The sequence below is a fragment of the Rhinoderma darwinii genome, chromosome 2 (genome assembly GCF_050947455.1).
Source record: "Rhinoderma darwinii isolate aRhiDar2 chromosome 2, aRhiDar2.hap1, whole genome shotgun sequence".
In the NCBI taxonomy this organism is placed as follows: Eukaryota; Metazoa; Chordata; class Amphibia; order Anura; family Rhinodermatidae; genus Rhinoderma; species Rhinoderma darwinii.
The window spans coordinates 57,355,020-57,378,299 of NC_134688.1; the positions used below are offsets into that span (position 1 = coordinate 57,355,020).

Sequence of the window (23,280 nt, forward strand, 5' to 3'; positions counted from 1 at the left end):
ATCTGCCCGGCACGGATGCAAAACTTTATGTAAACCGGCCGGGCAGAATGGCCGATTTTACCGGCCGGCACTCGGGCGCGGGTGCGACCCGGTCGTGTGAATCCCGCCTAAGCCCTGTGCATTTAAATCAATTATGAAAATGGGGATACTGCCCCTTCTAGATCAAGGACACTCCGCACACTGCATCCTAGCAATCATTTATATAAGCGATAAATATTCAGGCAGAGTAAAAGTCATAATAGATGTGACGGCGGCCAACATAATTCTGTTGGTTTATACTAGTTAGATTATCCTGCCGAGGGCAAGTAAAGGGAAATAAACACCAGACTGTCCTGAGAATAAACCAGTAATATCTGAAATGTGGGATCATTTATCTACCATCAGCTTTTCTGCTTCTAATGGTGCTTCTTTTTGTATGTTTGCTTTCGTTCCCTTACATTCATGTTATCTGACCTTCAGATGCAAGTTCATTCTGTAAAGGTTCTAGGGAAAAAAAAAAAACTGAATGGAAATAACCTCTCCCATGTCTCGTCCCATTGCCAATTGTGTTTTTGCTTCTTTCAGCACATAATCAAATTTCACAGAGCGTCTAAAGCCAACAAGAAACCTGTACAGTTACCTCGAGGAATGGTGAAGTCACTACTGTATCAGATTCTAGATGGTATTCACTACCTGCACGCCAACTGGGTGTTACATAGAGATTTGGTAAGTTGATCAGCAGCTCTGCGTTGCTAACAGGTGTCAGAGCCAGATGGAAGAAAGCTCAATCATTCCTCTTCTCTATCCAAAGAGAATACTCTGTCCCTCTTGTTTTCAGGTTTTTTTAGATACAGTATACATCATACGGATCGTTGTAACATGGGGATTTTGCCACAGATTTGTGGCAGATAAACCCAACCACGTTTGAACATACCCTTGGGCCCCATAAACATGACCGTAGTTTTCGTCCGTAATCGCAACAGTCCTACAGCAAGGATGAGCACGTGCTAATAGTGTTCCCTCTAGTGGTGACAAGTCCTTATACAAGAATAATAAATGTGAATACTAGATAGTACAGGGGTAGGCAACCTTTAGTATGGTGTGCCGATAATACATAAAAAAAAAATCTGAGATTAAGTACTCTGTGTGCCATGCAACTGAACATCAGCTTAGGGAATGTGGGGTGCACATAGGAGAGACCACGGCTACTGAACAATAGTTTTGGGAAGGGGGTTGCACATAGAGACAGAGGCTATTGAACATCAGATTAGGGAAGGGGAGGTGCATATAGGAGAGAGAACAGCCAGAGAGATCCTGGGGGGCGGGTTTGCACAGAAGAGAAAAGCTGCCAGAGGTTTCCTTGTGGTGGGGGTGTCTGGGACATACATAGTGGAACGAGCTTTCAGACATTTCGTTGTGGGGGCGACGGTGACAAAGAAGCTTGAAATCTTTTCCACCGTGGCATTGATTACTAAACCGACCTTAACTTACTTTTACATAGACCAGTGATGGTGCCGGTGCTGATCACCAGGACAGAGAGCGGCGCTTCATTGTACCCTTGTAGCGCTGAACACCAAGAGAGAGACTGGTGCTGCATTGTGTGATTGGCAAGCACACAACACAGCACCGCCCGGTGTTCAGCACCGAGAAACAGAATGAAGCGGTGCTCTCCTCTCCTGTTTGTTAGTGATCGATAAGGAAGTTGAAACCGAAGCACTGCTCTCTCGCCCTGTGTTCAGAGCCGCTGCATGCAACAGCCCTGGACACTGGGAGAAGGGCACGTGCCGGAGATCATGGCCACTTGTCACTTGTGCCTTGACAGGTTGCCGATCCCTGATGTAGTATGACTCCACAAGCATTTAGAATAGACTTTTTTTATTTTATATATATATATATATATATATATATATATATATATATATTTTAATTTCTCAAGAGCATAAAATAATACGTCACTTATGAATGAAATAAATGTTCTTTGTAAAAACAAGGTTTTATGAATTTGAAATATTTTATGTAAAAATACAGTAAACTTGTCTGTTTCACTTGAATTCACAAAAAGCACTTAAAATGTTTGGATAAGATTTGTGACCTGAAGTATGTGTGGAAAGTGTATAATGATTGGATGATAAAATCCTTGAAGTTGAAAGCGTCTGTGTAAGTGTTCTGGGACTGTCATGTGGGGCAGAATAAACCTTTACGTGAAAAATTTAGGCAAAGATTGGCAAGACGTCTGACTTTCTTTTAGCTTTCGCCCCTGCAGTAGCAGTCAAAGTATGCATTACAAATCCAATAGTGATCCTGTGAAAGTGGGCTAGGAGTTACATTATATGTGACATATTTAAAGGGATGTCCCACAAAGGACATCTATCACCTATCCACAAAATAGGTGATAAATGTCTGATCACTGGGGGGCCCCACTAATGGGTAAATTAAGGACTATAGGTTTAGAAAGTATCGTTTGTAATTGGATTGAGAATTGGCTCAAGGACCGTATCCAGAGAGTTGTGGTCAATGATTCCTTCTCTGAATGGTCCCCGGTTATAAGTGGTGTACCCCAGGGTTCAGTGCTGGGACCCCTATTACTCAACTAATTTATTAATAATATAGAGGATGGGATTAATAGCACTATTTCTATTTTTGCAGATGACACCAAGCTATGCAATATAGTTCAGACTATGAAAGATGTTCGTGAATTGCAAGCGGATTTAAATGAAGTTTAATGTAGATAAATGTAAAGTTATGCCTCTGGGTACCAACGATCTGCATGTATCATATGTCCTAGGGGGAGCTACACTGGGGGAGTCACTAGTTGAGAAGGATCTGGGTGTACTTGTAAATCCTAAACTAAATAACAGCATGCAATGTCAATCAGCTGCTTCAAAGGCCAGCAGGATATTGTCGTGTATTAAAAGAGGCATGGACTCGTGGGACAGGGATATAATATTACCACTTTACAAAGCATTAGTGAGGCCTCATTGAGAATATGCAGTTCAGTTCTGGGCTCCAGTTCATAGAAAGGATGCCCTGGAGTTGGAAAAAATACAAAGAAGAGCAACAAAGCTAATAAGGGGCATGGAGAATCTAAGTTATGAGGAAAGATTAAAAGAATTAAACCTATTTAGCCTTGAAAAAAGACGACTAAGGGGGAACATGATTAAAGGGGTTGTCCAGGAAAAAAAAAATTTCTAAAAAATGTCCCCCAGCCTTGATTTGCCTTCCCTAATACCCCCTATTAACCCCTTCCCGCACCTTGGCGTAACTGTACGTCCAGATAAGCAGTAACTTCGCGCACCTGGGCGTACAGTTACGTCCGCGCTTTAAAAGTTAACCGCCGCGCGGCGCTACAACGCAGCGGCGGTTAACTGTGCAGGGTGTCAGCCCTGCTCTCCCCGTTGCCGATCAGCGGCCTGTCGCCGCTGAAATCGGCAATTAACCCCTTCGATGCGGTGGTCGATTGCGATCACCACATCGAAGAGGTTTACAGCGGATCGGCAGCCCCCCACATGTATTTGCGGGGGCTGGCGATCCTTATCATGGCAACCAGAGGCCAAACAATGACCTCCGGGTTGCCATGTACGGAAGCCTCGGAGGATCAGCCTCCGGCCGTTCCTCCTCTGCTTCATGTCAGTGTGACAGTTACGTCACAATGACAGTTACAACACATTACACTACGTGTGTAGTGTAATGTGTTCCAGCAGCGATCAGAGCTGCCAGTCTAAGTGTCCCCTAGTGGGACAAGTAAAAAAAGTTAAAAAAAGATAATAAAAATGTTTTGAAAAAGTGTAAAAATCAAAGTTAGAAGTGACCTAAACAAAGAATGCTTTTTTTCCTATAATAAGTCTTTTATTATAGGAAAAAAATTAACACGTTAAAAAAAGTACACATATTTAGTATCGCCGCGTTCGTAACGACCCCAACTATAAAACTGTAATATTATTTTTCCCGCACGGTGAACACCGCGAAAAAAATAAACGAAAAACAGTGCCCGAATCACAATTTTTTGGTTACCAACCCTCCCAAAATATACAATAAAAAGTGATCAAAAAGTCGCACGTACGCCAAAATGGTACCAATACAAACTACATCCCGTCCCGCAAAAAACAAGCCCTTACACCGCTTTTTTGACTGAAAAATAAAAACGGCTCTAAGAATATGGTGACACAAAAATTAATTTGTGCAATAAAATCACTTATTTATTAAATAAACGCTGCAAAACATAAAAAAATTATATACATCTGGTATCGCCGTAATCGTATCGACCCGCAGAATAAAGTATAATGGTCATTTATAGCCCAGGGTGAAGGCCATAAAAAAAACAAATAAAAAACATTGTCAGAATTGATGGTTTTTGGTCACCTTGCTTGCCAAAAAATGGAATAAAACGTGATCAAAAAAATTTCTGGTACCCCAAAATGGTACCAATGAAAACTACAGATTGTCCCGCAAAGAATAAACCCTCACACGGCTCCGGTGGAGAAAAAATAAAACCGTTCTGGCTCTCAGAATATGGCGATGCAAAATGTGTAGTGTCCAAAAGCGGATAAGATCGGGCACCATTTATAAGTGCGACACCGGCCACATATCTGCGGATTATTATTTATTTACTGCATTATTATACCATGATGTACCCCGCACAGATAACATGTACCCTGATGTACTCCGCACAGATAACATGTACCCTGATGTACTCCGCACAGATTACATATGCCCCCACATTATAAACTGAAACACCAGTAAAACCCCAAACAGAACAACTACCAAGCAAACTCTGTGCCCCAAAAGCCAAATGGCGTCCCTCCCTTCTGAGCCCTGCAGCGTGCCTAAACACCAATTTACGTCCACAGATATGGCATCGCCATACCCGGGAGAACCCGGTTAATATTTTCAGTTATTTGTCTTCAGTGGCACAAACTGGGCATAACATATAATGCACTAAAATGGCATATGAGTGGAAAATTGTAATTTTCACTCCGCACCATGCGCTGCGCATTAACCCCTGCGCGCACCATGACATAGCATGTCGTAGTGTGGGGGGTGATGTATGGAGCGTCTCACGTAAAAAATAAAGAATTTAGAACGGCAAAATCGCTGTTTTTTTGGTCACCTTGGCTCTACCTAAAAATGTAATAAAAAGTGCTCAAAAAGTTGTATGTACCAAAAAGTTGCACCAATAAAAACGACCGCTCGTCCCTCAATAAATAAGCCCTCATACCGCTCTATTGACTGAAAAATAAAAAAGTTGTGGCTCTTGGAACGCGGGGAGGAAAAAACTAAGAAGGAAAAGAAAAAAATGGATCACTCCAGAAAGGGTTAATTACTTTCTAATGAAAAACCATTTATGACCACACGTGGGGTATAGCCGTACTCGGGAGAAATTGCTTTACAAATGTTGGGGTGCTTTTTCCCCCTTTATCCTTTGTGAAATTGAAAAAAATGCAACATTTTAGTGGAAGAAATGTCGATATTCATTTTCACGGCCTAATTCTAATAAATCCTGCAAAAGACTTGTGGGGTCTAAATGCCCACTATATCCCTAGATAGATTCTTTAAGTGGTGTAATTTCCACTTTTGGGGGGTTTCCCCTGTTTTGGCCTCTCAGAGGCTTTGCAAATGCGACATGGCACCCAAAAACCATTTCAGCTAAATTTGAGCTCCAAAAGCCAAATAGCGCTCCTTCCCTTCTAAGCCTTGCTGTGGGTCCAAACAGAAGTTTATTACTACATATGGCATATTTCCGTAATCGGGAGAAATTGTTTTACAAATGTTGGGGTGCTTTTTCTCCTTTATTCCTTGTAAAAATTAAAAATGGCTACCTTTTTTCAGAAAAAAAGTCGATTTTTACCTTTACAGAATAATTTCAATGAATTCAGCAAAACAACCGTGGTGTCAAAATGCTAACTTTACCCCTAGAAAAATTCCTTGAGGGGTGTAGTTTCCAAAATGGGGTCACTTTCCAGGGGTTTCCACTATTTTGTTCCCTCCAGTGCATTTCAAACGCGACAAGGCACTGAAAACCATTCCAGCAAAATCAGAATTTCAAAATCCAAATGGTGCTCCTTTCCTTCTGAGTCCTGCTGTGGGTCCAAACAGCAGTTTATTACCACATATGGGGTATTGCTATAATCAGGAGAAATTGCTTTACATATGTTGGGGTGTTTTTTCTCTTTTATACCTTGAAAAAATTAAAAATTTCTACGTTTTTTCAGAAAAAAGTAGATTTTCATCTTCACAAACTAATTCAAATAAATTTAGCAAAAAAACTGTGGGTTCAAAATGCTAACTATACCCCTAGATAAATTCCCTGAGGGGTGTAGTTTCCAAAATGAGGTCACTTTTGGGGGTCTTTATTGTTTTGGCCCCACAAGACCTCTTCAAACCTGACATGGTACCTAAAATATATGCTAAAAAAAGAAGGCCCCAAAATCCACTAGGTGCTCCTTTGCTTCTGAGGCCTGTGTTTCAGTCCATTACCACACTAGGGCCACATATGGGATATTTCTAAAAACTGCAGAATCTGGGCAATAAATAATAAGTTAAATTTTTTGGGAAAAACCTTCTGTGGTACAGAAAAAAATGTATTACAAATGAATTTTGTATAAAAAAAATGAAATTTGTAACTTTCACCTCTACTTTAATTCCTGTGAAACGCCTAAAGGGTTAATACACTTTCTGAATGCTGTTTTGAATACTTTGAGGGGTGCAGTTTTCAAAATGGGTGATTTATGGGGACTTTCTAATATACAAGACTCTCAAAGCCACTTCAGAACTGAACTTGTCCTTGTAAAAATCGCCTTTTGAAATTTTCTTGAAAATATGAGAAATTGCTGCTAAAGTTCTAAGCCTTGTAACGTCCTAGAAAAATAAAATAATGTTCAAAAAACGATGCCAAAATAAAGTAGACATGTGGGGGATGGTAACTAGTAACTATTTTGTGTGGTATTACTATCGGTTTTACAAGCAGATACATTTAAATTTAGAAAAATGCTAATTTTTGCAATTTTTCGCTAAATTTTGGTGTTTTTCACAATTAAATACTGAATCTATCGGGCAAATTTTGCCAGTAACATAAAGTCCAATGTGTCACGAGAAAACAATCTCAGAATCGCTTGGATAGGTAAAAGCATTCCGGAGTTATTACCACATAAAGTGACACATGTCAGATTTTAAAAATCGGCTTCGTCCTGAAGGCCAAAACAGGCTCAGTCCTGAAGGGGTTAAACTTCTAACCAGTTTCTGTTTGATTTCCATAGTCACTGCTGCTTTTTCTGTTTGTTTACATCCCTTGCTGTTTGTTTACATCCCTTACTGGCTGTTTCCTGTCTTGTAACCCACTATACCCATGATCCCCGGCTGCATCTGAGGAGACAGTTGCACCCCCCCCCCCCCATCCTCCAAAGCACCTCAGCTATTTGCATATGGCCACGCGCTCTATGGTCACATGGTCCTTCCCTGCTCTAATTACAGATTACAGGCAGACGGCTCCCTCCCTGCACACTGTCTGAGGCCGGATTACACCAGCGTGTGCCTTTTGCTTGCGCAAAAAACATGTCGTTTTGTGCGCGCAAAAGGTACATAACAGCTCCGTGTGTCAGCCCCGTATGATGCGTGACTGTGATTTTCGCACAGCCGCCATCATTATGACACTCCGTTTGTATGTTTGTAAACAGAAAAGCACGTGGTGCTTTTCTGTTTTCATTCATACTTTTTACTGCTGTTGCGCGTACCACGGAAGTGCTTCCGTGTGCTGCTATTGATTTTCACGCACCCATTGACTTCAATGGGTGCGTGATGCGCGAACAACACACAAATATCGGACATGTCATGAGTTTTACGCAGTGGACACACGCTGCATGAAACTCACAGACAGTCTGCACGGCCCCATAGACGAATATAGGTCCGTGTGAGGCGCGTGAAAATCACGCGCGTTGCACGGACGTATTACACGTTCGTCTGAATAAGCCGAATTATCCTTTGTGCCTCCATCTATCCCTGATCTAAGTCCAGGCACCCGTCTCCCTCCCCGTCCCTTTCACAGCCTGATCAATGTCAGGGTACGTTCACAGGCAAAGACGTCTCAAAATACGGAGCCGTTTTCAAGAGAAAACAGCTCCTGATTTTCAGAAGTTTTTTGTGCAAATCGCGATTTTCGCTGCGTTTTTACGCCCGTTTTTGGAGCTTTTTTCACTACAGTCTATGGAAAACGGCTCCAAAAACGTCTCAAGAGGTTTCCTGCACTTCTTTTTCGCGGTCGTTTTTTTATGTGTAAAAAAACACATCAAAAAACGCTCCTTTGGAACAGAACGCCGTTTTCCCATTGAAATCAATGGGCAGATGTTTGGAGGCGTTCTGCTTCGGATTTTCGGGAGTTTACGGCCCGAAAAACGGACGAAAATAGGCCGTGTGAACATGCCCTAAGTCTGCCCACTTTACTTAAGTCCGACATCTTGGAACACACAATCCAGTCAGCACATTTACCTCACCTGCTGCTGGATCTGTTCCAATAGATCCTGTATTAGGCCCTGTTCACACTGAGGTTTTTTTGCTGGCAGAAAATTCTGCATCAAGATTCTGTCTTGAATTTGGAGGCAGATTTTGACCTGCCTGCACGCCGTTTGCCACGTTTTTGCCCGTGGCAATTGAGGGAAAAAGAAGCGACATGCCCTATCTTCGGGCGTTTACTCCTCTGACCTCCCTCTGACATCTATGGGAGGCAGAGAAAGCGTTTTTCGCAGCGTTTTTGCCCGTTGCGCTCAATGCCCGCGGGCGGAAATCGTGGCAAACGGCGTGGAGGCAGATCAAAATCTGGCTGAAAATTCAAGCGAAATTTTGAGGCAGAATTTTCTGCCTGCTAATAACTGTGTGAACAGGGCCTTACAGTGAAGCAAACGCCAAACACTACTCCAAACAATGGTAAAACTTTATTTTTTTTTTTTTACATAATTTACTATAAATGTATGTAAGGCCCCATACACACTAACGTGCTTTTGTGGGCGCAATTCCCCTGAAAATCCACGAGAGAATTGCGGCCCCATTCACTACCTTCTATAGATACTGACACAGCCCCCCTGTAGGTAATGCCACACAGCCCCCCTGTAGGTAATGCCACACAGCCCCCCTGTAGGTAATGCCACACAGCCCCCCTGTAGGTAATGCCACACAGCCCCCCTGTAGGTAATGCCACACAGCCCCCCTGTAGGTAATGCCACACAGCCCCCCTGTAGGTAATGCCACACAGCCCCCCTGTAGGTAATGCCACACAGCCCCCCTGTAGGTAATGCCACACAGCCCCCCTGTAGGTAATGCCACACAGCCCCCCTGTAGGTAATGCCACACAGCCCCCCTGTAGGTAATGCCACACAGCCCCCCTGTAGGTAATGCCACACAGCCCCCCTGTAGGTAATGCCACACAGCCCCCCTGTAGGTAATGCCACACAGCCCCCCTGTAGGTAATGCCACACAGCCCCCCTGTAGGTAATGCCACACAGCCCCCCTGTAGGTAATGCCACACAGCCCCCCTGTAGGTAATGCCACACAGCCCCCCTGTAGGTAATGCCACACAGCCCCCCTGTAGGTAATGCCACACAGCCCCCCTGTAGGTAATGCCACACAGCCCCCCTGTAGGTAATGCCACACAGCCCCCCTGTAGGTAATGCCACACAGCCCCCCTGTAGGTAATGCCACACAGCCCCCCTGTAGGTAATGCCACACAGCCCCCCTGTAGGTAATGCCACACAGCCCCCCTGTAGGTAATGCCGCACAGCCCCCCTGTAGGTAATGCCGCACAGCCCCCCTGTAGGTAATGCCGCACAGCCCCCCTGTAGGTAATGCCGCACAGCCCCCCTGTAGGTAATGCCGCACAGCCCCCCTGTAGGTAATGCCGCACAGCCCCCCTGTAGGTAATGCCGCACAGCCCCCCTGTAGGTAATGCCGCACAGCCCCCCTGTAGGTAATGCCGCACAGCCCCCCTGTAGGTAATGCCGCACAGCCCCCCTGTAGGTAATGCCGCACAGCCCCCCTGTAGGTAATGCCGCACAGCCCCCCTGTAGGTAATGCCGCACAGCCCCCCTGTAGGTAATGCCGCACAGCCCCCCTGTAGGTAATGCCGCACAGCCCCCCTGTAGGTAATGCCGCACAGCCCCCCTGTAGGTAATGCCGCACAGCCCCCCTGTAGGTAATGCCGCACAGCCCCCCTGTAGGTAATGCCGCACAGCCCCCCTGTAGGTAATGCCGCACAGCCCCCCTGTAGGTAATGCCGCACAGCCCCCCTGTAGGTAATGCCGCACAGCCCCCCTGTAGGTAATGCCGCACAGCCCCCCTGTAGGTAATGCCGCACAGCCCCCCTGTAGGTAATGCCGCACAGCCCCCCTGTAGGTAATGCCGCACAGCCCCCCTGTAGGTAATGCCGCACAGCCCCCCTGTAGGTAATGCCGCACAGCCCCCCTGTAGGTAATGCCGCACAGCCCCCCTGTAGGTAATGCCGCACAGCCCCCCTGTAGGTAATGCCGCACAGCCCCCCTGTAGGTAATGCCGCACAGCCCCCCTGTAGGTAATGCCGCACAGCCCCCCTGTAGGTAATGCCGCACAGCCCCCCTGTAGGTAATGCCGCACAGCCCCCCTGTAGGTAATGCCGCACAGCCCCCCTGTAGGTAATGCCGCACAGCCCCCCTGTAGGTAATGCCGCACAGCCCCCCTGTAGGTAATGCCGCACAGCCCCCCTGTAGGTAATGCCGCACAGCCCCCCTGTAGGTAATGCCGCACAGCCCCCCTGTAGGTAATGCCGCACAGCCCCCCTGTAGGTAATGCCGCACAGCCCCCCTGTAGGTAATGCCGCACAGCCCCCCTGTAGGTAATGCCGCACAGCCCCCCTGTAGGTAATGCCGCACAGCCCCCCTGTAGGTAATGCCGCACAGCCCCCCTGTAGGTAATGCCGCACAGCCCCCCTGTAGGTAATGCCGCACAGCCCCCCTGTAGGTAATGCCGCACAGCCCCCCTGTAGGTAATGCCGCACAGCCCCCCTGTAGGTAATGCCGCACAGCCCCCCTGTAGGTAATGCCGCACAGCCCCCCTGTAGGTAATGCCGCACAGCCCCCCTGTAGGTAATGCCGCACAGCCCCCCTGTAGGTAATGCCGCACAGCCCCCCTGTAGGTAATGCCGCACAGCCCCCCTGTAGGTAATGCCGCACAGCCCCCCTGTAGGTAATGCCGCACAGCCCCCCTGTAGGTAATGCCGCACAGCCCCCCTGTAGGTAATGCCGCACAGCCCCCCTGTAGGTAATGCCGCACAGCCCCCCTGTAGGTAATGCCGCACAGCCCCCCTGTAGGTAATGCCGCACAGCCCCCCTGTAGGTAATGCCGCACAGCCCCCCTGTAGGTAATGCCGCACAGCCCCCCTGTAGGTAATGCCGCACAGCCCCCCTGTAGGTAATGCCGCACAGCCCCCCTGTAGGTAATGCCGCACAGCCCCCCTGTAGGTAATGCCGCACAGCCCCCCTGTAGGTAATGCCGCACAGCCCCCCTGTAGGTAATGCCGCACAGCCCCCCTGTAGGTAATGCCGCACAGCCCCCCTGTAGGTAATGCCGCACAGCCCCCCTGTAGGTAATGCCGCACAGCCCCCCTGTAGGTAATGCCGCACAGCCCCCCTGTAGGTAATGCCGCACAGCCCCCCTGTAGGTAATGCCGCACAGCCCCCCTGTAGGTAATGCCGCACAGCCCCCCTGTAGGTAATGCCGCACAGCCCCCCTGTAGGTAATGCCGCACAGCCCCCCTGTAGGTAATGCCGCACAGCCCCCCTGTAGGTAATGCCGCACAGCCCCCCTGTAGGTAATGCCGCACAGCCCCCCTGTAGGTAATGCCGCACAGCCCCCCTGTAGGTAATGCCGCACAGCCCCCCTGTAGGTAATGCCGCACAGCCCCCCTGTAGGTAATGCCGCACAGCCCCCCTGTAGGTAATGCCGCACAGCCCCCCTGTAGGTAATGCCGCACAGCCCCCCTGTAGGTAATGCCGCACAGCCCCCCTGTAGGTAATGCCGCACAGCCCCCCTGTAGGTAATGCCGCACAGCCCCCCTGTAGGTAATGCCGCACAGCCCCCCTGTAGGTAATGCCGCACAGCCCCCCTGTAGGTAATGCCGCACAGCCCCCCTGTAGGTAATGCCGCACAGCCCCCCTGTAGGTAATGCCGCACAGCCCCCCTGTAGGTAATGCCGCACAGCCCCCCTGTAGGTAATGCCGCACAGCCCCCCTGTAGGTAATGCCGCACAGCCCCCCTGTAGGTAATGCCGCACAGCCCCCCTGTAGGTAATGCCGCACAGCCCCCCTGTAGGTAATGCCGCACAGCCCCCCTGTAGGTAATGCCGCACAGCCCCCCTGTAGGTAATGCCGCACAGCCCCCCTGTAGGTAATGCCGCACAGCCCCCCTGTAGGTAATGCCGCACAGCCCCCCTGTAGGTAATGCCGCACAGCCCCCCTGTAGGTAATGCCGCACAGCCCCCCTGTAGGTAATGCCGCACAGCCCCCCTGTAGGTAATGCCGCACAGCCCCCCTGTAGGTAATGCCGCACAGCCCCCCTGTAGGTAATGCCGCACAGCCCCCCTGTAGGTAATGCCGCACAGCCCCCCTGTAGGTAATGCCGCACAGCCCCCCTGTAGGTAATGCCGCACAGCCCCCCTGTAGGTAATGCCGCACAGCCCCCCTGTAGGTAATGCCGCACAGCCCCCCTGTAGGTAATGCCGCACAGCCCCCCTGTAGGTAATGCCGCACAGCCCCCCTGTAGGTAATGCCGCACAGCCCCCCTGTAGGTAATGCCGCACAGCCCCCCTGTAGGTAATGCCGCACAGCCCCCCTGTAGGTAATGCCGCACAGCCCCCCTGTAGGTAATGCCGCACAGCCCCCCTGTAGGTAATGCCGCACAGCCCCCCTGTAGGTAATGCCGCACAGCCCCCCTGTAGGTAATGCCGCACAGCCCCCCTGTAGGTAATGCCGCACAGCCCCCCTGTAGGTAATGCCGCACAGCCCCCCTGTAGGTAATGCCGCACAGCCCCCCTGTAGGTAATGCCGCACAGCCCCCCTGTAGGTAATGCCGCACAGCCCCCCTGTAGGTAATGCCGCACAGCCCCCCTGTAGGTAATGCCGCACAGCCCCCCTGTAGGTAATGCCGCACAGCCCCCCTGTAGGTAATGCCGCACAGCCCCCCTGTAGGTAATGCCGCACAGCCCCCCTGTAGGTAATGCCGCACAGCCCCCCTGTAGGTAATGCCGCACAGCCCCCCTGTAGGTAATGCCGCACAGCCCCCCTGTAGGTAATGCCGCACAGCCCCCCTGTAGGTAATGCCGCACAGCCCCCCTGTAGGTAATGCCGCACAGCCCCCCTGTAGGTAATGCCGCACAGCCCCCCTGTAGGTAATGCCGCACAGCCCCCCTGTAGGTAATGCCGCACAGCCCCCCTGTAGGTAATGCCGCACAGCCCCCCTGTAGGTAATGCCGCACAGCCCCCCTGTAGGTAATGCCGCACAGCCCCCCTGTAGGTAATGCCGCACAGCCCCCCTGTAGGTAATGCCGCACAGCCCCCCTGTAGGTAATGCCGCACAGCCCCCCTGTAGGTAATGCCGCACAGCCCCCCTGTAGGTAATGCCGCACAGCCCCCCTGTAGGTAATGCCGCACAGCCCCCCTGTAGGTAATGCCGCACAGCCCCCCTGTAGGTAATGCCGCACAGCCCCCCTGTAGGTAATGCCGCACAGCCCCCCTGTAGGTAATGCCGCACAGCCCCCCTGTAGGTAATGCCGCACAGCCCCCCTGTAGGTAATGCCGCACAGCCCCCCTGTAGGTAATGCCGCACAGCCCCCCTGTAGGTAATGCCGCACAGCCCCCCTGTAGGTAATGCCGCACAGCCCCCCTGTAGGTAATGCCGCACAGCCCCCCTGTAGGTAATGCCGCACAGCCCCCCTGTAGGTAATGCCGCACAGCCCCCCTGTAGGTAATGCCGCACAGCCCCCCTGTAGGTAATGCCGCACAGCCCCCCTGTAGGTAATGCCGCACAGCCCCCCTGTAGGTAATGCCGCACAGCCCCCCTGTAGGTAATGCCGCACAGCCCCCCTGTAGGTAATGCCGCACAGCCCCCCTGTAGGTAATGCCGCACAGCCCCCCTGTAGGTAATGCCGCACAGCCCCCCTGTAGGTAATGCCGCACAGCCCCCCTGTAGGTAATGCCGCACAGCCCCCCTGTAGGTAATGCCGCACAGCCCCCCTGTAGGTAATGCCGCACAGCCCCCCTGTAGGTAATGCCGCACAGCCCCCCTGTAGGTAATGCCGCACAGCCCCCCTGTAGGTAATGCCGCACAGCCCCCCTGTAGGTAATGCCGCACAGCCCCCCTGTAGGTAATGCCGCACAGCCCCCCTGTAGGTAATGCCGCACAGCCCCCCTGTAGGTAATGCCGCACAGCCCCCCTGTAGGTAATGCCGCACAGCCCCCCTGTAGGTAATGCCGCACAGCCCCCCTGTAGGTAATGCCGCACAGCCCCCCTGTAGGTAATGCCGCACAGCCCCCCTGTAGGTAATGCCGCACAGCCCCCCTGTAGGTAATGCCGCACAGCCCCCCTGTAGGTAATGCCGCACAGCCCCCCTGTAGGTAATGCCGCACAGCCCCCCTGTAGGTAATGCCGCACAGCCCCCCTGTAGGTAATGCCACACAGCCCCCCTGTAGGTAATGCCACACAGCCCCCCTGTAGGTAATGCCACACAGCCCCCCTGTAGGTAATGCCACACAGCCCCCCTGTAGGTAATGCCACACAGCCCCCCTGTAGGTAATGCCACACAGCCCCCCTGTAGGTAATGCCACACAGCCCCCCTGTAGGTAATGCCACACAGCCCCCCTGTAGGTAATGCCACACAGCCCCCCTGTAGGTAATGCCACACAGCCCCCCTGTAGGTAATGCCACACAGCCCCCCTGTAGGTAATGCCACACAGCCCCCCTGTAGGTAATGCCACACAGCCCCCCTGTAGGTAATGCCACACAGCCCCCCTGTAGGTAATGCCACACAGCCCCCCTGTAGGTAATGCCACACAGCCCCCCTGTAGGTAATGCCACACAGCCCCCCTGTAGGTAATGCCACACAGCCCCCCTGTAGGTAATGCCACACAGCCCCCCTGTAGGTAATGCCACACAGCCCCCCTGTAGGTAATGCCACACAGCCCCCCTGTAGGTAATGCCACACAGCCCCCCTGTAGGTAATGCCACACAGCCCCCCTGTAGGTAATGCCACACAGCCCCCCTGTAGGTAATGCCACACAGCCCCCCTGTAGGTAATGCCACACAGCCCCCCTGTAGGTAATGCCACACAGCCCCCCTGTAGGTAATGCCACACAGCCCCCCTGTAGGTAATGCCACACAGCCCCCCTGTAGGTAATGCCACACAGCCCCCCTGTAGGTAATGCCACACAGCCCCCCTGTAGGTAATGCCACACAGCCCCCCTGTAGGTAATGCCACACAGCCCCCCTGTAGGTAATGCCACACAGCCCCCCTGTAGGTAATGCCACACAGCCCCCCTGTAGGTAATGCCACACAGCCCCCCTGTAGGTAATGCCACACAGCCCCCCTGTAGGTAATGCCACACAGCCCCCCTGTAGGTAATGCCACACAGCCCCCCTGTAGGTAATGCCACACAGCCCCCCTGTAGGTAATGCCACACAGCCCCCCTGTAGGTAATGCCACACAGCCCCCCTGTAGGTAATGCCACACAGCCCCCCTGTAGGTAATGCCACACAGCCCCCCTGTAGGTAATGCCACACAGCCCCCCTGTAGGTAATGCCACACAGCCCCCCTGTAGGTAATGCCACACAGCCCCCCTGTAGGTAATGCCACACAGCCCCCCTGTAGGTAATGCCACACAGCCCCCCTGTAGGTAATGCCACACAGCCCCCCTGTAGGTAATGCCACACAGCCCCCCTGTAGGTAATGCCACACAGCCCCCCTGTAGGTAATGCCACACAGCCCCCCTGTAGGTAATGCCACACAGCCCCCCTGTAGGTAATGCCACACAGCCCCCCTGTAGGTAATGCCACACAGCCCCCCTGTAGGTAATGCCACACAGCCCCCCTGTAGGTAATGCCACACAGCCCCCCTGTAGGTAATGCCACACAGCCCCCCTGTAGGTAATGCCACACAGCCCCCCCCCTGTAGGTAATGCCACACAGCCCCCCCCCCTGTAGGTAATGCCACACAGCCCCCCCCCCCCCTGTAGGTAATGCCACACAGCCCCCCCCTGTAGGTAATGCCACACAGCCCCCCCCTGTAGGTAATGCCACACAGCCCCCCCCCTGTAGGTAATGCCACATAGCCCCCCCCCTGTAGGTAATGCCACATAGCCCCCCCCCCCTGTAGGTAATGCCACATAGCCCCCCCCTGTAGGTAATGCCACATAGCCCCCCCCCTGTAGGTAATGCCACATAGCCCCCCCCCTGTAGGTAATGCCACATAGCCCCCCCCCTGTAGGTAATGCCACATAGCCCCCCCCCCTGTAGGTAATGCCACATAGCCCCCCCCCTGTAGGTAATGCCACATAGCCCCCCCCCTGTAGGTAATGCCACATAGCCCCCCCCCCCTGTAGGTAATGCCACATAGCCCCCCCCCCCTGTAGGTAATGCCACATAGCCCCCCCCCCTGTAGGTAATGCCACATAGCCCCCCCCCCCTGTAGGTAATGCCACATAGCCCCCCCCCCTGTAGGTAATGCCACATAGCCCCCCCCCCCTGTAGGTAATGCCACATAGCCCCCCCCCTGTAGGTAATGCCACATAGCCCCCCCCCTGTAGGTAATGCCACATAGCCCCCCCCCCTGTAGGTAATGCCACATAGCCCCCCCCCTGTAGGTAATGCCACATAGCCCCCCCCCTGTAGGTAATGCCACATAGCCCCCCCCCCCTGTAGGTAGTGCCACATAGCCCCCCCCCCTGTAGGTAGTGCCACACAGCCCCCCTGTAGGTAGTGCCACACAGCCCCCCTGTAGGTAGTGCCACACAGCCCCCCTGTAGGTAGTGCCACACAGCCCCCCTGTAGGTAGTGCCACACAGCCCCCCTGTAGGTAGTGCCACACAGCCCCCCTGTAGGTAGTGCCACACAGCCCCCCTGTAGGTAGTGCCACACAGCCCCCCTGTAGGTAGTGCCACACAGCCCCCCTGTAGGTAGTGCCACACAGCCCCCCTGTAGGTAGTGCCACACAGCCCCCCTGTAGGTAGTGCCACACAGCCCCCCTGTAGGTAGTGCCACACAGCCCCCCTGTAGGTAGTGCCACACAGCCCCCCTGTAGGTAGTGCCACACAGCCCCCCTGTAGGTAGTGCCACACAGCCCCCCTGTAGGTAGTGCCACACAGCCCCCCTGTAGGTAGTGCCACACAGCCCCCCTGTAGGTAGTGCCACACAGCCCCCCTGTAGGTAGTGCCACACAGCCCCCCTGTAGGTAGTGCCACACAGCCCCCCTGTAGGTAGTGCCACACAGCCCCCCTGTAGGTAGTGCCACACAGCCCCCCTGTAGGTAGTGCCACACAGCCCCCCTGTAGGTAGTGCCACACAGCCCCCCTGTAGGTAGTGCCACACAGCCCCCCTGTAGGTAGTGCCACACAGCCCCCCTGTAGGTAGTGCCACACAGCCCCCCTGTAGGTAGTGCCACACAGCCCCCCTGTAGGTAGTGCCACACAGCCCCCCTGTAGGTAGTGCCACACAGCCCCCCTGTAGGTAGTGCCACACAGCCCCCCTGTAGGTAGTGCCACACAGCCCCCCTGTAGGTAGTGCCACACAGCCCCCCTGTAGGTAGTGCCACACAGCCCCCCTGTAGGTAGTGCCACACAGCCCCCCTGTAGGTAGTGCCACACAGCCCCCCTGTAGGTAGTGCCACACAGCCCCCCTGTAGGTAGTGCCACACAGCCCCCCTGTAGGTAGTGCCACACAGCCCCCCTGTAGGTAGTGCCACACAGCCCCCCTGTAGGTAGTGCCACACAGCCCCCCTGTAGGTAGTGCCACACAGCCCCCCTGTAGGTAGTGCCACACAGCCCCCCTGTAGGTAGTGCCACACAGCCCCCCTGTAGGTAGTGCCACACAGCCCCCCTGTAGGTAGTGCCACACAGCCCCCCTGTAGGTAGTGCCACACAGCCCCCCTGTAGGTAGTGCCACACAGCCCCCCTGTAGGTAGTGCCACACAGCCCCCCTGTAGGTAGTGCCACACAGCCCCCCTGTAGGTAGTGCCACACAGCCCCCCCCCCCTGTAGGTAGTGCCACACAGCCCCCCCCCCCCTGTAGGTAGTGCCACACAGCCCCCCCCCCTGTAGGTAGTGCCACATAGCCCCCCCCCCCCTGTAGGTAGTGCCACATAGCCCCCCCCCCCCCCCTGTAGGTAGTGCCACATAGCCCCCCCCCCCTGTAGGTAGTGCCACATAGCCCCCCCCCCCTGTAGGTAGTGCCACATAGCCCCCCCCCCCCCCTGTAGGTAATGCCACATAGCCCCCCCCCCCCCCTGTAGGTAATGCCACATAGCCCCCCCCCCCCCCTGTAGGTAATGCCACATAGCCCCCCCCCCCCCTGTAGGTAATGCCACATAGCCCCCCCCCCCTGTAGGTAATGCCACATAGCCCCCCCCCTGTAGGTAATGCCACATAGCCCCCCCCCTGTAGGTAATGCCACACAGCCCCCCTGTAGGTAGTGCCACACAGCCCCCCTGTAGGTAGTGCCACACAGCCCCCCTTGTAGGCAGTGCCACACAGCCCCCCTTGTAGGCAGTGCCACATAGCCCCCCCTGTAGGCAATGCCACCCTCCGTACTTTCCTGTAGGGGACGGCTCTGGAGAAATCCCTCACTTCACTGTCCATATATGAACAGTGAAGTGAGGTACTTCTCCTGGAACGGAATCCCCGGCCACATCGGTGGGGATTCCGCTTCAGAAGTCCCTGACGTCACTGTCCATATATGGACACAGTGAAGTCAGTGACTTTTCCTGGAGCGGAATCCCCGGCCAATTCGCCGGTGATTCCGCTTCAGAAGTCACTGTGTCCATATATGGACACAGTGAAGTCCGTGACCTCTCCTGGAGCGGAATCCCCGGCCACATCGGCGGGGATTCCGCTTCATTAGTCCCTGACGTCGCTGTCCATATATGGACACAGTGAAGTCTGTGACTTCTCCTGGAGCGGAATCTCCAATCCCGGGTTTGGGGATTCCGCTCCTACAGTGAGCAAATAAACACCCTCCTCCTCCTCCTCACATGCGCTTCGGACTGTGAGGAGGAGAAGGAGAGAACGAGCTACGGCAGACACGGCCGTCACAGTGCACACAGACACCACATATTAAGACTTGCGCATGCGCAATGAAACACTGCTGATGAAGACGCAGCCATATCATTTAACAGAGCATGCGTGGTAGTGTCAACCACGCATGCTCTAAGCAGATGGGGAAAACACGTGGTACAGTTACGTCATTTATGACGTAACCGTACACTGTGCAAACCGGAAGTTAGGCGCGAATGGACGCGTATGCACAGGAAGTGCAAATTTTACATGGACAAGCGGTTACGTGACGTAAGAGGGGATACGACGATACAGCCAGCTAATCAAACGTAAGTACATTACAAAGTTAAATGTTTTTTATTGTTTAGTTTAATTAAAAGTAATTTTTTACTTCCGGAAAACCCCTTTAACTTATATAAATATATGAATGGCACATACAAAAAACATGGTGAAATCCTGTTCCATGTAAAACCCCCTCAAAAGACAAGGGGGCACTCCCTCTGTCTGGAGAAAGAAAGGTTCAACCTGCAGAGGCAACCAGGCTTCTTTACAGTGAGAACTGTGAATCTATGGAATAGTCACCACAGGAGCCGTCACAGCAGGGACAGTAGATGGCTTTAAAGGCTTAGATAATTTCCTAGAACAAAAAAATATAAGCTCCTATGTGTAGACATTTTTCCCGTCCCTTGGTTGAACTTGGACATGTCGTTTTTTTTTGGTTTTTTTCAACCGTACTAACTATGTAACTTGGACACCCAGTTATGTCTCGAGTAATGGTCCATACTCGACCGCAGTCAGGAAGAGTTTGAATGGAGCGGCAGTCACGCATCATTCAAAGTCTACGGGCTGACGAAAATAGTAGAGAACCTAATTCTGCCTTAATGGGGGCTCTCCAGGATTAGATAAACATGGATTCTGCCTTCCAGAAACAGCACCACACCTGTCCATGTGTTTGTGGTATTGCAGCTCAGCTCTATTGAAGTGAGTGAATATGAGCTGCAATACCGCACACAACCTGTGGACAGACGTGGCACCATTTTCCTGGAAGGGAATTAACAATGTTTTACGAATCCTAAAAAACTTTTGTCTGATTTGTTCTTTCTGTACATAGTGAGTGGAGGATTCTTCTGCAGCTTGTGATCTTTACAAACCCCATTTAGATGAATGGGACAGGGTTTTTTTATTTTATTTGCAGACATTTCTCTAAAGGATAATCTCGCCAATCTGGACAACCAATTTTCTAAGTGAGGATCCGCTGCACGTCTGTCGGCTGATACCCCCCCAACAATCATCCGTTCTCGCCAGACGTAGTTTCGGAGAGATGTGTTAGTACAATGGTGCCTATCCAATCAAAAAGTTTCGTAAATATACTCATGCCTGTCAGCTGCTCCATAACCTAAAATCTCCCCATGCCCTGCAGCTGGGAGTAGTAGTTTTCCAACAGTTCCAGAGCTCCAGGTTGGAGAGCACAATCCTCGCTCCAAGGGCTTTTTATTTGAAATATTTATTTTTTCTCTTATTTGTGAAGATCTCTGCAGATTTGCAGTCCGTGTTGAGGAGCACATTTATTTTTCCTATGCTGCTGAGCCTGTTCTTGCCTGTGTGCTGATCTGTTTTTCTCTTCTACTCAGAATTCGATCCAATCGTCCAAATTTGCCGCTACTATATTGTTGTTCTCGAAGGTACAGCAACAAATCACGTTGTGCTGCGTCTCTTCGATGTGTCCCAGTTTACAGAGCTACAATCAATAGCTCCCCGCTGTCTCTAGATTACAGTAGACAAGCGGAGCCCTCCGTGTGCCTTGCAGTGACATTGGTGCCCTCCTGTTGCTTTAATCATCCTCTGTCCTTGTTAAGTAGATCGCCCTCTGTTAGTCAATCTCGGCGGTCCGCATTCACTGCTCTTCTAACCTTTTACACTACGTGCATTTAATTTGCTATTTAGGAGATTTGTGTAATCACATGTAAAGTGCAGATCTCCAATATATGTCAACAGCCTCTGGTGCGTTTCTACAGTGCGGTGGTTTTATCTGCTCCATAAACCATAGTGACTGCTTGACTTAATCGTTAGCGTATGTTCACATGGCAGCGTCCATTACGGCTGGAATTACGGAGTTGTTTTCAGGAGAAAATAACTCCTGAATTTCAGACGTAATTGCTCGTATTCGCGTTTTTCGCGGCGGCAATTAGACGTAATTGGAGCTGTTTTTCAATGGAGTCAATGAAAAACTGCTCCAATTACGCCCCAAGAAGTGACGTGCACTTCTTTAACGCGGGCGTCTTTTGACAGCGGGGCATAAAATAAAATCCTGTGTGCACAGAACATCGTAACCCCATTGATTTCAATGGGCAGATGTTTGGAGCTGTGTTTTCGGACGTAATTCGAGGCGTAAAACGCCCGAATTACGTCTGTAAATAGGGTGTGTGAACATACCCTTATTGTGATGCTCTTCTGGGACTGATCCACAACTTCTTTATATGCATAGGCGGCATGCGACTATGAAAAGCATCAGAGCACTTGTTTCATCTTGAGTGTTCAACAACATACATGGTCGTGGTGCCAAAATTGACAATTTTGTGGTGCCCGGCTGAAGGATGCCACACATTTACACGGTTTCGCCTCTTAACAAATGTGTCGCACTTAATTCTTCTTTTAATTAGACTGGCATATAAGACACCAGTCTTAATAAATTGCCCCCATAGTCTAGTACATCCAGGTGCATTTTGCACCAGTTCAGTTTTATATGCCTAACCAAAGCTTCTATTGATAATACTGGCCCCAGTCCAAAACGGGAAGGGGGGGTGCTTGTTTGCACTGGGGCCAGTATCTGCAATTGGATCTTGAAGATTAGGCTTTCCAGTTTAGTACTTTCTGCTGCTGCATGCGATGGCTGCGCAAAACAAGAAAAGGGATGAGCAGAGTATTGGGAAGGAGAAGACCTATTCGCATACCACGGATGGCACAAATGACCTAACCCGAGCTTATCCCCATTGTGGGTGTAATAAAGATGAGCAAATTGTTGGAAAATAAATGTATGTGAGAGATTACAGGAATAGAGGGCAAACTGACTGCTACAAGATGGATGGATACAAGCAAAGAAATTGGGAGCATAATGTTGAAAAGCCGGAAGGCGAAACTGGAAGTTATAATAAAGTAACGCTTTTTTTTTTTTTTTTTTTTTTAAAACGCTTTTGCCTGGAGTGTAAGGTTAAAGATGGAGCCCTTTGAAGTAACTTCATGGCAGGTCTTTGCATATACTGCGCAGCTAAAATGTAGCTACGCTTACTATGTGGAACAGGAGGAAATTGTGCATGTTTTGGAGAAAATTTACTACACCTCCTAGCAGGAGTAGATCTCATTCCTTACTGTAGTACCTGTAACAAAAATTCACCAAATTTATTAAGAGGCATGTGCTTTATAATAAGTTTGCCCTCATCATTACAGCTATTCCTTTACTTAAACTGGATAAAAAAAACAAAACACCAGCTTTAAGAAATAAGTGCCAATGTATTTATTAAAGAATAATGTAGAGGCTCTTGTGTATACCGGTTTTAGTTAATGTGCAATTTATGGGTTTTCTGCAATCTTGGTTCCTTCTTCACCTCTATTATGGGTCCTCTAATGCAGCCAACAATTCCCATGATGCCTTAGTCTCCTCAGACTGTTCTTGCTCTGCCCTGAGTCCTATCTAAGTGCAGCAAGTGATATATCATTGACACAGAACTTCTTTCCTCACACTGCAGAATCTGTGTATCCTATGTGATGTTGCTTCAGCCTGTCCCCTCTGTTTCCTGCTAGTTATAGATTTCTCAATTTTAGCCATTACAAGCAAGAGGCCGGGGAGAGCAGTTTTAAATACACTGGACTCTCTGCACAGCACACACAGATAATATAGATTGTTATGTGAGTCGGGAAGTTTCATAACTTTAAGTAAAATATCTGTACTCCTTTTACTCAGAGTCCCTATAATGCAAATTGTTTCAGACCGGAGCAGGTAAAAAAGAAAGGTGAAATCCTTTAACACCCAAAATAC

The 23,280-nt window shown here is 51.1% G+C and overlaps 1 protein-coding gene across 1 annotated transcript in view; it reads left to right on the plus strand.

The window, feature by feature from the left end:
• The window catches only part of CDK8 (cyclin dependent kinase 8), an 80,756-nt gene that overhangs the window by 34,730 nt on the left and 22,746 nt on the right, over positions 1–23,280 (plus strand). Inside the window, exon 4 of the mRNA XM_075851662.1 lies at positions 565–705. Within this exon, the coding sequence (XP_075707777.1) occupies positions 565–705 (141 nt within the window). The remainder of the gene's footprint in view (positions 1–564; positions 706–23,280) is intronic.